The sequence below is a fragment of the Falco rusticolus genome, chromosome 13 (assembly GCF_015220075.1).
Source record: "Falco rusticolus isolate bFalRus1 chromosome 13, bFalRus1.pri, whole genome shotgun sequence".
In the NCBI taxonomy this organism is placed as follows: Eukaryota; Metazoa; Chordata; class Aves; order Falconiformes; family Falconidae; genus Falco; species Falco rusticolus.
The window spans coordinates 19,577,438-19,591,730 of NC_051199.1; the positions used below are offsets into that span (position 1 = coordinate 19,577,438).

General features: G+C 37.7%; 1 protein-coding gene across 4 annotated transcripts in view; it reads left to right on the forward strand.

Annotated features, from left to right (window-relative positions):
- LOC119156454 (cytochrome P450 2J2-like) overlaps positions 1-14,252 on the forward strand; it is a 120,056-nt gene extending 105,804 nt beyond the window's left edge. For 3 of the 4 annotated variants that reach the window (XM_037406183.1, XM_037406184.1, XM_037406185.1), the window contains 9 exons: positions 3,952-4,065; positions 5,117-5,279; positions 5,837-5,986; positions 7,361-7,521; positions 9,024-9,197; positions 9,426-9,567; positions 10,195-10,382; positions 11,196-11,337; positions 13,101-14,252. In XM_037406183.1, coding sequence (XP_037262080.1) covers positions 3,970-4,065; positions 5,117-5,279; positions 5,837-5,986; positions 7,361-7,521; positions 9,024-9,197; positions 9,426-9,567; positions 10,195-10,382; positions 11,196-11,337; positions 13,101-13,279 — 1,395 coding nt within the window. In that variant the 5' untranslated portion in view covers positions 3,952-3,969 and the 3' untranslated portion in view covers positions 13,280-14,252. Of the gene's footprint in view, positions 1-29; positions 4,066-5,116; positions 5,280-5,836; positions 5,987-7,360; positions 7,522-9,023; positions 9,198-9,425; positions 9,568-10,194; positions 10,383-11,195; positions 11,338-13,100 lie in introns of those variants that run through there. The other variant, XM_037406182.1, reaches the window with a different exon arrangement.
- Positions 14,253-14,293: the final 41 nt, after the last annotated feature.

The following is a 14,293-nucleotide window of genomic DNA, read 5'->3' on the forward strand; positions in this document are numbered from 1 at the left end:
CAAAAAAACACCCCACAAACAAAAAAAAACCCCACAAACAAAAAAAAAAAACCACAACCCCATCAAAAACAATGGAAAAACAAGATGAGGAATGTTTACAACAATATTTTCCTCCCTGTTAGCTAGGACTCTAGCTTTTAGTAACCCTGCTCTCACAGCATGTCAGTGATGCACAGTCTCAGCCTGCTACACCCTCAGAAAATGGCTGAAAATGAACAAATCAGTAAAAATGCTGTGTTGATAAACCTTGGTAAATCTCTCTAAGATTACATATACTATCTGGTTTTACTTTGGGATGACCAGGTACCTTATTACTAGCAGGAAGAGTTAAAGCGATGGATGTTACAATTCATTGTAATGCAGAAGTGATAGCATTTAAATGAACTCAGTTAATGTGCACAAATTGTGAATTAAAGGACCAAAATACAAACAAAGTATTTGTGAGATCAAGCAGATATAGGCGGGTGTTTACAGAGAAGCTTTTTGCAAGCAGGTTATTTGGGGGGAAATCAGTTTTGCTTGGTCCAAAATCTTCAGTATATGTGAGCAGCACCTCTCATTATTATGCAAGCCTTGCTCATTATTATCTGACAAATACTATAGCAACACCTCACTGGTAGAGATGACAGAGGTGGTTAGTCAGCTCAGAAAACCTGCTTTGCTAATGAAGCGTTCAGGCCATAGCAGTGGGAAGAAAATGCAGGGGACAGGGAGAGAACAGAACAGAAACAGTCATAGCTGCCATATACATCTTGGATTTCATTAGTCAATCTTAAAGCTCTTTTGAAAAGCGAACGTCAGGGTTGATTAGGCCCAGAGAGCTAAAGCAAGTTCCTGAGAGTCACAGACAAGCTATGAACAGATCCAGGAACAGAATTTGAAGTTCCCAAGTCCCATTCCAGTTCTTTATCTATGCAACCTAAACAGCTCATCAATCTTCAGGTCCCAACAACAGATGACAGTAGGAGGCAAAAACCTACCTTGTTTATTTATAATGCATGTAAGCAAGTTCTCTTTTCCTGAACTGAACAGAAACATAGAATGGGAACTTCCTTTCCTCACATCTCCCAGCCTCATGTTCATTCTAGTTCTGTACTCTAAGCAACCTCCCTCTCTCAGTGCTTGCCTAGCGATAATGTGTCTGTATCATTCTCTTCCCGAAGAGAAATTCTGATGCCACCGACCAATTAACAGCTCCTGTTATGAAGCTTTTGAAAGACTGGGGGGTGCAGAGGAAGAAGGAACAGCTAAGTTGAGAAAACCAAATTAGTGTCTCCACTGAAAAAAAAAAATAAATCAAAAACCTAACCAACCAACCAACCAAAACCCAACTGCTTAGGAATTGTCTGCTCTGTTTAGCTTGACATCAGGCCAGGCAGCAAGCACACACTACCACGCACAGCAATACACGTGCAACACGGAACCAGTCAGCGTCCTCTAATGCACGCTGAGCCTGTCTCTGCGAAAGAAAAAAACCAAGCCCTGGTATTTACAGCATAGCAGCTGACACACACCCTGGGCAGAGGTGTACCAGGAACCATTTCCAACCCTGGCGTGCCACGTTCATCATTTGCTTGCTTCACACCTTTCTGAGCGTGTTCTTTCCCCGTCCTCTGCAGCTGTTGCATTTGCTTCCCACTCCTGTGGCCTGAAACCTTCATTACAAAAGCAGATTTCCTCATCTGTTCCAAAAAATCAAACTTAACATCTGCCATCTTGACTGGTGAGCTCTTGCAATAATATTACACAAATACTATTACACAAATACAGAGGAGAGCGAGCAAGATCCAGATGAAGAGCTACTGCTCACATATACTGAAAATACTAAAATAAGGAGCATTGAATTCTTCTAACACAGCTTCCTTGCTTTTCCCTTCCTTGTAAACTTCACCCTAAGCTTTTCTGAAATAAGTTTGCCTCACCATACTTCAGCATGCCCACAGCTCTCACCTAGCAGTGGGAAAACACACTGCCCACAGCATCCACACAGCCAGGCTCAGACTCAAGCCTCGCTGGGTGCAGCCTTACTCAGCAGGACCCAGATTTACCCTGCAGAAGGGTCTAGGAGAGCAGACGAGGGGCAGAAGGATAGGGTCACTGCAAAAGGAGCAAGACCACTCAAGCGGGCTATACTGCAACAATCCCTCAGGCAACTTGTACAATCACATGGATTCTCTTTAGCTTCTCTACACACTTGAAGATATAAAATTAGCTGAGTTCTTGATTAAAGTGTTGAGATATAACATTAGCTTAGTTCTTGATCAAAGCAGCAAAAAATCCAATGTAATATATCAGCTAATAAAAAAACCCTATACACAGTAAGACTTCATACAGAGACCCACAGGGCACCAAATAATCAAGAGATAAGGAAAGCTGTTTTACAGTCACAGTATAAGGGATGTAAACTACTGTAGCTAAGGCTTACATTCAGCTAAAAGATGGTATTTGGGACCAAAGTCTGAAGCAGCATACACATTAATATGACTCAGCCTGGGAAGTCCCACACATTTGCGAGTCATACATCTTTCCTTTGCCTCCGAAATTCTGAAGATGATGGTTCCTGACAATTCACTTAGCAAACAGAGGCACCCTAAGTCATCTCCAGGTTTACTACTGCAACTTGCTTTTGGCACTTCTAAATCAGCAAGTTTTTCAGCCCCTAGGCAATGCACAAGCAAGGAGTAGAAGCAGCTTTGAGAGAAAACAGATTTTGCCATGCCAACAGGAACAGATAAAATGGGAGATGAGGTCTGAAATCCTATCCCAAATGAGTAATAATAAAAAAAATTAGCTGAAAGGAGACCGGAGAGATTTCTTAAATCCATCATCTTGTCCCAGAACACCAGAGTTCTGCCATTTCTGTTTGCTTTCCAGTGGTGGAGATTCCCAAAACTTTCAAAGCCACCTACTATAGTCCATAGATTATATCAAAGTCGGTGAATAACACGTAAGAAAGGTAAGCCTCTTCAGCTAAAATCTGCTACACGTTGGTACAAACTTCTCCTGGAAAGCTTATGGGGTCCACAAATCAATACAGATTAAAAATTTTGCTTGCCTTTTCAGTTTACTTGATCTTTTCCACAAATTAAATAGAACCTGTGCATTTTTTTCCACCTCCAAAATTTGCACCAGGAAATTTTAATCCTTACCATAAAAAAATAATTTTGAAAATGCCAATCCACTGGACAGAACAATAATCTCTTAATTGTTCCACATGACATCAGAACTTAATCTGGAATACGATGAAACAGAAAAGCAGATATTCTCCTAATACTTAAATTCCACTATTTTCCCCCCCTTAAAGACATTAATTTAGCTTTATGTTGCATTAATTAAATTATTTTTCATCTCAGAGACCATATCCTAACAGACAGGTATTGTGTAGATGTTTCTTCTATAAAAGAAAACCACATAATAATTGTAGTATATCAGAAAGGTGACAAGTAATGCACCCTTGGTATTTTAATGTTTAGCATAAACTGCATGAGGTGTTACCATTATGCAAGACACTTTATGTTGTTGGATAACTGTTCAATAATTAGCACGCGGACCCAGTATCAGTACTAAAAAGGAAACAAAATCCTAAGTGAAGAAAAGAGACAGATCACAATTACAAATCATAAAAAACAGTAGGTGTGGCTTGGCTATTTGCAGAGGATCACGTATTTCAGTTTTCTAAGGACTTCAGCTTGGGAAAACTGTAGATTGTCCGAGAGAGAGAGAGAGAGAGAGAGAGAGAGAGGGGGCTAAAGCAGACATATATTCTTTAGAAAGACTTTGATTTCAGCAGAAGCAAACTCATCTACACAACTCTATTTTCAGAGGAAGTCACATAAAAAAACTAAAAAAACAAAATAAAAAAACCAAACAGCTAGAAATTAAAATTTTGATAAGATGTTGGAGATGGCTGAGTTTTTTATAGCTCTAGTAGTATGTCTCCTGATTTTGCAGTTCCTAAAGCTGCAATGGATGCGTATGCAGTTTCCTCCAGGACCAGTTCCCCTCCCAATATTTGGAAATTTGTGGCTGTTGGACTTCAAACTTCGTCGAGAAACTCTCACTAAGGTATTTACTTATCTCTATGTATGAAAATCAGTTTGAATGTATTTTAACTTAAATTGCATAAGAGCAGTCTAAACTTGGATTTTGTTTTTTTTTTTAAACCTCAAGCTTGATTATCAGCCAATTTCAAAGAATCCAAGGGCCCTGCACTATTAAAAATATTTCTGAGTAATGAACACCTTAATTGCTTTACTACTTGTTATTTTCTTTCTCTTTCGGAGACAGTAACATCCATGCATATCATTATCACAAGCACTGTCAACAGCAGGCTATTCCATTGACACGTTGATTCTCTCTTTCTGTGTCGGTATCCAGCCCTGTAAGCCTCCTCTAGCAGAGTTTCCTTTGCCTGACACCAAAGTTACTGGAACACCTCCAGGAGATGAGTGGTCTGATCTCCTTTACAAGATCAAACATATACTCTAAGCTGACTCTCTTTTTCTTATTTGTACAGCGAAAAGATTTATTGTCTCCAATAAACAGACTATTACTAAAACAAATCAAGAAAATTTGACTGCTGTTACGTTCACAGCATGATTCCTTTATAAATCAATTAAAACTTCTGAAAAAGTAAGGAAGTTGCTTCCAGCTATTTTAAGGAAAATCACAAGCATGATCTGGGGAAAGACAATAAAGGAAAAAATATCACATGGAAGGTATAAGAAAGAGTACAAAAACATTACTTTGCTGTCATCAGAAGTTAGAGGCAAGAAGATACAATAGTTCTGGTTAATAAAATAAATAGAAAAGTTCTGGGATTTTGACTGTATTCATTTGTTCTTTGATTCTGAGCTGACAGAGAAGATCTGTTTCTCTTTCTGTGGAATTTTCAGAGGTGGTCTTCTGCAAGATGTCCTTAGTATCTATTCCATAAAGTACAATTATCTCTGTTCCCAAAGCACATTACAACAGAAGACTGAATTTTTCTGAAACCCGTAATTCAATTCAATGTTGGCAGACAAGTTTGGTTAAAACTACAGAAAACTCTTAAATTAATATAAGTGTATGCATTCCCTGGTTTATATTTATTAATTTACTGTTATTAATTCTTCAGTTAACCAAAATCTATGGAAACATCTACACATTGTGGATGGGACAGACACCCATGGTTGTACTGAATGGATACAGAGCAGTAAAAGATGGCATTGTCACCCATTCAGAAGAAGTTTCTGGAAGACCTCTCACCCCATTCTACAGGGACATGATGGGTGAGAAAGGTACAAGATGTTACACAATACTGAAATATGAATGAGATTTAAAGAAGAAAGATGCCTTCATATATATATATATATACACACACACACGAGTTACTGCTATGCAAGTGCATACACTGGGCTTACATAGTGAAAAGGTTCCATGCAGAGCTAGTGTATTAAGAAAAAGAAAAAACAAAAATTTCTCCTTTGATAAAGCATACTACTGACTTGTTGTTGTTGTTCCAAATAGCTTCAGAGGAATATTTGCCTACAGGAGTTGGCTTTCAGTTGTATCACTTCTAAAACAGAAGACTGTTCAAGCAGAAGACATCTATAGACAAAGCTGTTCTGTCCTTACCAAAACCCACTACCACTCACTTCCCAGGGTCACATTTAAAAGCAGCTATATAGCTGGGAGTCATAAAAAACAAAGTTAGCGACCAAAAGTCAGCATGTGCAACCAGCATGCACAGTATCTTCTTTGCTAGTGAAATACAACCTAACTGAAATCAAATTCTTCCTCCTGCAGTGAAAAGACTTCCCTTCCCAGCAATGAAATAAATGTTTGTGTTCTTCAGGTATTTTTCTGACTAGCGGGCACACCTGGAAGCAACAGAGACGCTTTGGCATGACAATTATAAGAAGCCTGGCGCTTGGTAAGAACAATTTGGAAAATCAAATTCAAACAGAGGCCTGTCACCTTGTGGACATCTTTGCAAACATTAAAGGTAAATACACTGGAAGAATAACACTTAGAACATTTTCTGAAATATAGTAGATTAGGGGAGTAAAATTTCACAGTAAGTTTTTATAAGTAATAGGTATTTTTTGTATTAGTAGGACTTTTACTGGCTTGTTAACTGCATTCTTCACAAAAAATGTTTTGTCTGCACAGTGGGCAATATAAAATCGGTTTTTTGAAACAAGGATAGTTTAAAAATGCTTATTATCAACAGTCTTGAGGACAGCTGGTAACAATTTTTATAGTCAAGAAGCACAGAAAACCCTATGTTCTCCATAAAATACACAATTTGTGACCTGCTACAAGTCATTCTAGGACAGCAGGCCTTTAGGGGTTTGGCAGAGAAAGAACCCCAACACAAGGAATGTATAATTCAGTTGTCCAACAAGATTTCTTTTTGAGGTTTGGATGAAATAGAAACCAACAGAGTTTTAGCAAAATGCCAAGACAAAGCAATCAAATATAAATATTCTGAACAGCCAAATCCCTCACCCACATAGTGTTCCATACTGATGTGAAAACACAGAGAAGCTGCCTAAGGTCTCTCCAACTCTCCTTGCACTAGACACAGCAAAATGGCCCATCTCACTTCTGAGAGCAACACGTTCACAGACCTTTAAAACGTAAGAGATGAACAAACCATCAACTCTGTCCCTGTACAGTCCAAATCTTTACCTTCCATGCAATCCTTCCTCAATGTAAAACTCAATAAATATATTTACTCTTTCCAAGAAGGACTACAAGCATTGGACTGATATCAGAGATGCATAATCCACCATTCTCCATTGTAATACAATTCAAAGTTTGTCCTTGTCATTGAAACATACTTAATTTTTTCTAGATTTAACCTTTTTTTAATGGGAGACATTTTCTATCCTATGATACAAGTTTTGCCTTTTCAGTTTGTGTGGAAAAAAATTATAGGTGGATCGTTAAGCTGTACATGAAAACCAAAAGGAAACAAGTCATTTCAACACTACTAATAAATTAAAACTTTTAAACTGTTAGAGGAAATTTCCCCCCACCCCCCTTTTTTAGTGGTGTTGTTTGGGTTTTAATTGCCAAACTTAAATATCTGCCTCCAGGTCAGAAGGTATATGTTCTAATTAATTGCTTGTGTTTCCACACAAGCCAGATGACAAGTCAAAGAGGGGAAAAGAGGCCCAATGTTTGTCTTCTCAAAACCAATAATCGCTGTATTTTACAAGAGTAAAAAGCAGACCGAAAATAAAGATTCCCAGCACTTACAATCCACGTGTGAAACTTATCTAAAAGTAGTCTGATGTAATATTGTTTCTACCATCATGTTTTCTCACTGTAGTCTATTCAGAAATACTCACGGTACCTCCTATACTCACAGGCAAACCTTTCGATCCCCACACTTTCGTTGTCCGTGCTATTGCAAATATAATTTGTGCTGTTGTTTTTGGTCATCGCTTCTCCAGTGAGGATGAATCTTTCAGCAAGCTTATCAAAGCTATTTATTTTGTGATCTACTTTCAAGCTACTATCTGGGGCAGGGTAAGAATCTGATTTTCTTGTTCTTATTCCTTGAAGTGCATTTGCACTTCACAAGTCAAAACAAATTAAGTGTCAGTGACAATTCTTCCCAAACATTTCCATACCATTGTTCTGCAAGCTATCGTGCAGTAATAAATTAATACATGCCTTGCATATGTCATTACTGCTTTATATTCCTTCTATATGTTAGTAAATTATGTGTCCTAAAATTTAAATTATAGATCATCACTGGTTTTCACAGATTTCCAAAACATATAATGAATTTTGAAGGAGTAATCATTTGCAGAGTACAGCATATATAAGATTCTTAAAATTAAAGCAACTTTTAAAATTTAATTTTCATTTAGTCTTAAGAATACAGAAGCGCTGTTACTAAGAATTAAGCCTTCAAAGTTCTATTATTTTGAGAAGAGATCTTGCTTCTCATATAATTCATATTACCACCAAGACCGGAGTTATTCTGAGCTTCCTATAAGATACAAGTGACAATTTCATCACACCAAGAAGAATATTTTTAAGTTCTTGAAAGCCTCGCTGTTGCTTGTATTGTGCAGATTTTGGCACACTGGCATTCTATAACACTGTCAGGTTCTCCAACTCTTTCATACAGAGATGCCTTAAAAAACCAAATCTGAGTAAAAATCAAGGTTGAGGAAATCTGCTTGTGAGCCAGATTCAGCCCTCAGTTACTCCAATTCACCCATTTTCAAAAGCCCCTGTTGCATTATTAGGTATGCATCCAAAAAGTGAAATATAATCATTGTCCTGCTCTCTTGTGACCTGATAACCACTATTACGTTGACATTTTGGTCAGCTGATGAAGATGGAGAAAGAAGTCCACACTAGCCAACAGATTCCTAATCACAGGCCACAAATAAAACAAAGGCTTTGCCAGTAGTCCTAGAGACTGAAGTCCATTCACAAAAACACACACAAAAAGAAATGAAAATAATTCTCTTTCCTCTCAAGAAACATACTTGTCAGTTTATCCTGGAGCAAAGCCTTCTAAGACTGAGAGGTCAACTCAGCTTCTATACCTTTTCAGTCTTCAACCTATCTATCAAGGATAGAAAGTGTGGTTCTTGAATATTGACAACTGACTAACAGCTCATTAACAAATATCAGACAGGTTTTCCTCAATGCCAGTTCACTTAGAGGGCAATGAAAAGCTTTCGCAATTACTCTTAGAAATGTAGAATAATTTACATTAGAAGGAACCTCTGCATGTCAGCTAATCTAACTCTGTGCTCAAAGCAGGTCTAATTAGATCAGGTTGTTTAGTGACTTGTCTGGTCATGTCTTGAAGTCTCCAAGGATGGAGATTTCACACAGACTCTCCCAAAACCTGTTCCCACTACTATTTCATCTCCAACTTGTGTCTATTGCCTCTTATCCTAATTAGGAGTGCATGTGTTGCAGTGACTTCACAGAGTTATCAGGAAATCAGAATTGGGTTCTCAATTTAGAAGAGCTTGTTTCCTCCTTTTTGTTTAAAATCACAGATGTACGATGCTTTCCCATGGCTTATGCACCGCCTCCCAGGACCTCATCAGAAAGTGTTTGTATACAATGACTTCATGCACAATTTAGTTATGAAGGAGGTCCAGACTCATGAGAGACAGAATGCAGGTGATCCACAGGATCTCATTGACTTCTACCTAGCTCAAATAACAAAAGTAAGTATCTGTTTTATCACACTATCCCCTCCTTGGCCTCAACGCCTACTACAAATACTCGCTGTTCAAGTAACTGCTACGGAATTTTTATATGCATACTTTATTTGTTTAGCACTGACAATTTTTGTTTTGGTGGGCTGCTCAACGTTTCCAATGACAATTTCTATGTGACCAATGAAATGTTTGAAATTATCCACTTCATAGTCTCCTTGTGAATATACCCTACAGACCAAAGATGACCCTACTTCCACGTTTAATAAAGACAACATGGTTCAGACAGTGGTTGATCTTCTGCTGGGAGGGACAGAAACAACAAGCACCACCCTTCTCTGGGCACTGCTCTACATGATACAATACCCAGAAATCCAAGGTGAGCAAAAGCATTATCAGAGAAAGCTGCATCCAACATTACATCATAATGAACATCATTAAAATGTAAGTATTAGCTCAATCACTTGCAACGCATCAAAATAACCCTTAACAATGTATATGAATGGTGGTACATCAACAATTGAGAAGCAGAAAATGGAAGTTTAATAAATGAAACAAATGTGCTTTCCCCCCCCAGTTCACCAACAAGCAACTCTAGCAGAAATCAGAAGTAGCCACTGTTCAATCTCACTAGAAGGGGATGGGCAAAGACAGAACAACATGCTAAAGATATTCCTAACCTTCAAAGTGGAAAAGCTTTAAAAAGATACCTGGTCTGATGTGCATTTATAAACATCATAGAAATTACACCTGTAATTTCAAATTTTAATCCTTTTTTGTGAAACGTAAAATTGTATCATCCTCATCACCAAGCAGGATGTGTCTTAAATGAGAGATCACCTTGTGCTTTGGGAGATATGCACTTTCTTGAGCAACTGAAACCAACACAGCAGTGAAACCACATGCCAATGCATTTCATAGCAACAACATTTCCCCCCCCACACACTCCTGGACATACTGCTAGAAAAAAGGGGGGGAAAGTTAAAATATTTTCATTTCTCTGCAGAAAACGTTCAAAGAGAGATAGAGGCTGTTCTGGAACCCTCCCACCTCATCAGCTATGAAGACCGTAAAAAACTGCCATATACAAATGCCGTGATTCATGAGGCTTTGCGGCACAGCAACGTTACTTCTGTTGGGGTCCCTCGACTATGTGTGAGGAATACAACTTTGCTGGGGTTTCACATTAAAAAGGTACAGAATATACCTCTGTGTTTCTTAAAGCTTTGAGAGCTATTAATATTTAATATTTATATGACATTAGCTTATACAATTCCTAACTTTGCACAGAGAGCATGTGGTAGCATGTCACAGACATGAAAGCTCAGTGCTCTGAACCAGGGCTAAGTCTACATTAGCAGATGCAAAAGAAAGCTTGGGAAAAGGCTAACAGCACAAGTAGCAAACATAAGGAAAACTGAAGTCTTTCTTCCCACTAAGGGAATATGGATGATGTCAGGGCATCAAAGCAGAACATGTGTTAAGGAATGACGAAGAAATTATTTTATTAAATGTCAAGCCAGCTAACTTTCACACATAAGACAGCAGCCTGGAGCAACCTATAGTCATCCCTGACAAAACACACACACACACAGCTCAGTACAGCGAGAGATCTGACAGTCACGTTGGCATGACATAAAACGTCCCAAATATATTAAGCATAAAATTGATGTGATAGAATTGTAAGATTCAGTGAAGAGTGAAAAAAAAAAAAAAAAGGTGTTATGATTAGCCTATCAAGTACAGAAAACAATCCAAGCTGCACTTTAGCTTAGACACGAAGACACTTCAGTAGTCCTGACAGAAGATAACTTAGACAAAGGCAAACATGTAGTAAGTTATGACAAACAGAGGATATTAGGGTTTATTATGCCTAGATGTGCACAGGAATAGACTGAGTTGAATCCAAAAACTGGGCTGCAGGCATAGGATGGCACATAATCTACCAGAGAAGGAAAGTCCAAAAAAGAATCAATCATACATGGAAAATATAATCTCTTCTTACAGGGCACACTTGTATTGCCAAATCTGCACTCTGTTGTGTACGACTCTGAGCACTGGGCAACCCCCTGGAAGTTCAACCCAAATCATTTCCTTGATTTGGATGGCAACTTTGTGAACAAAGAGGCATTCTTACCTTTCTCAGCAGGTAATGCCCTGTCACTTGAATATTCCTGCTCACTGTGTCTTGCAGCAAGACCAAAAATACTATTTCTCAATTCTAAAATTTTAAAAACATACTTTTATAAAAACATACTTAACACAAAGATTTAAAGTCAGATGTTCTACTGTAAGAGCCACAAATACTGTCTTCCATTTTTTATTTTTCATATATTCAAACAGAGGACGAGTACGGCTAAAAGACATAATGCTATCTCCTTGGTATACATATGGTTCCTGCTCTAAAGGTATCTGGGCTCCTTAGTCCCCAATATATTAAATTCCGCTAATGTACTGATTAATTTATTCTCACCTTACAAACAAAAATCCAAAACCAAAAGCGATATGACTTGTCAAAATGTACAGAGAAAATTCGTGATAAAGCAGGAAACTAAACCTCAGTCTCCCGAATCCTACAGTAATAGTCTAGCACCAGGCTCTCTTATATCTCCAGAAAAATAGTAAAATCCAGTCTTTTCAGTAGAATATTACTGGGCAACTAAAAGAAATTATGAACTTTTCAACAGTATATTATGAGGTACAACTCACCTAATTTACAATGCAAAATTCAACAATTCAAAGACATGGGGAAGGGAAAAAAGAAAAAAAAAAAGCATGAAAAGCAGTGCAAATCATAACACTGAGAGCTTCTCGACTACTAGCTTCTCCAATAAACAGATTATGAAGAAAAGCAGCACAAAACAGGAAGCTGGCATTATTTACTGAAAATTAAAATATAAAAATTAAGCAATAAAACCACTGGGAAACAGCTGAGGCTTTTTGATCATACTGTGACAGATTATACTATTATATATTTGTTGTAGATAAAAAGCAAATAGTATACTAAGTAATGTACAAAGTAGTCAGGATAAACATAGTAAATCCAGATTTTAAAACCATTTGCCCAAATTGTAAATCCTAAAATCATATTTGCAAAACAGATATTTAGCATCTTACTACTTTTACTCACCAAATGTCTGCTAGTTTACATGAATCAAGACAACTGATTTAGGCTACCACTTCAACCCAGGCATAGGAAGTTGGGTTTTTTTAACTTGCTTTGGTTGTTTTTCTGTTTATATAATCCGAGTGTTTATATATCCTGAATATATATCCTTTAAGTCTGGAATACATAGATATCCTGAAATATACTGTGGAAACAATATGCCAAAATGAGTCACTGAGTCTATATATCACTGCACACGCCTATGTTTCATTCCCTTAGCTTACATACCTGCTCCTGGACAGCGTTAGAGATAGTGAGCTACAAGGGCCCAATACAGCCTTCTTAATTTCTGTTGAGAAAGCCTGTTTATGTCCTCCTACTTCACTTCAGAATTGCATCCTGCATTGCTCCAGTCCTCCCCTCCTCAACAACCAGAAATAAGACTCTGAAGTACATGAAGCCTTTTAAAATCTGGCTTAACTGAGAAGCAATTCATGGTTCTCACAGAACAAAAAGCAAAAATGGAAAGGGAGAATCACATACATCCTCCAGGGATGGGGTTAGTGTGCATTGCGGCGGGACCCAACCAAAAACCCAGACCAAACATTTAATAGGCATGTACAATTTCTCAAATAATTGTTTCCCCCCACCTCCAGAGAAATCTTCTGTCCTTAGGGAAATAGGGAAGGAAACAGGAAATAATTAACTTTCCATAAATTCTGTTAAGAAACTCAGTAGAATTTTGTTTGAAGTTCTTTTTCAGAATTTAACTTTATACAACTAACTTTTTCCCCCTTTTTCTGCAGGACACCGTGTATGTTTGGGGGAACAGATGGCACGAGTTGAACTGTTCATCTTTTTTACCAACCTCCTTCGGGCGTTCACATTTCAGCTGCCTGAGGGAGTAAAGGAAATCAATTCGGAATACATTTTGGGTGCAATACTGCAGCCACATCCATATAAGCTCTGTGCTATTCCACGCTAGTCTGCAATATGTTACATTGCAGAGGTACTTCAACCAGTCAATAATTGCAGTTACTTTAAAAACATATATCAATTGTATTCAAATGTGGGTCGCTCAGTATAGCAAATTAATACAAAATGTTTTTATTTAGGAGGTCTGACCTCATATAGCTGAACTGTTTGAAACTGAAGTGTACTTGCCAAAGCTCACATAATCGCATCTTAGGCATAAACAAATACATTACCAAAAAAACATCTTTTCACACTTACAGTAGCAATGAATTATATGTAGGATTTTAGAGAAGTGATCTGTATCAAGCAGTTTCCTGCATAGTGCTCAGTCAGGTGTCACACTCTTAAAATGGCACAACTGTTCTGATGCAGCAGGGATGCCTGAATGAAAAAAAAATAAATACTCTTCAATATGCTGTTACTCCTCTGTGTTCACAGAAGGTCTTTGCTTACATCCTTTTGCAGAAGGTAACAGAGTATACACAGTTAGTGTTGACTCCTTTTCCTTTCACAGTCCCGTAAAGCACTACATATTGTAGTATAAAATTCACACACACAAATGATTGCAGAATGGGGCTTGTTATAATCATAGCCCATTTAGAAATCCTTACACCTTTTTCCTTTACCTCCTCAGCATCCAATTCCTATTTTATCACAACTCTCAGATCCAGGTGCTTTCATGAACGTTTCCTTCTTCTGTTTAGAAACACTACTATATCATCCAATAATCTTCTATCTGAAGGGAAAGGAAAAACCCTTCAAATAAATGAAAATGCCAACATTTGTTAAAGCAGGCACAGTAGAGATTTATTACTCATGGTGTTTTCTTTTGCTGTCTCATTATTTCACAACAGACGTGGAAAGTTTTGACCACTAGAAATTCAGCTGCAAGCATCCTAGATGCTTTCAAAGTTCAACAGAAGCAAGCATAAATTATGGTAGGAAGTAGTTAAAAGTAGAATATTACATATTTCTCAGACATAAAAGTAACGGAAGACTTGATTCTCCTCTCAAATATTTCCAA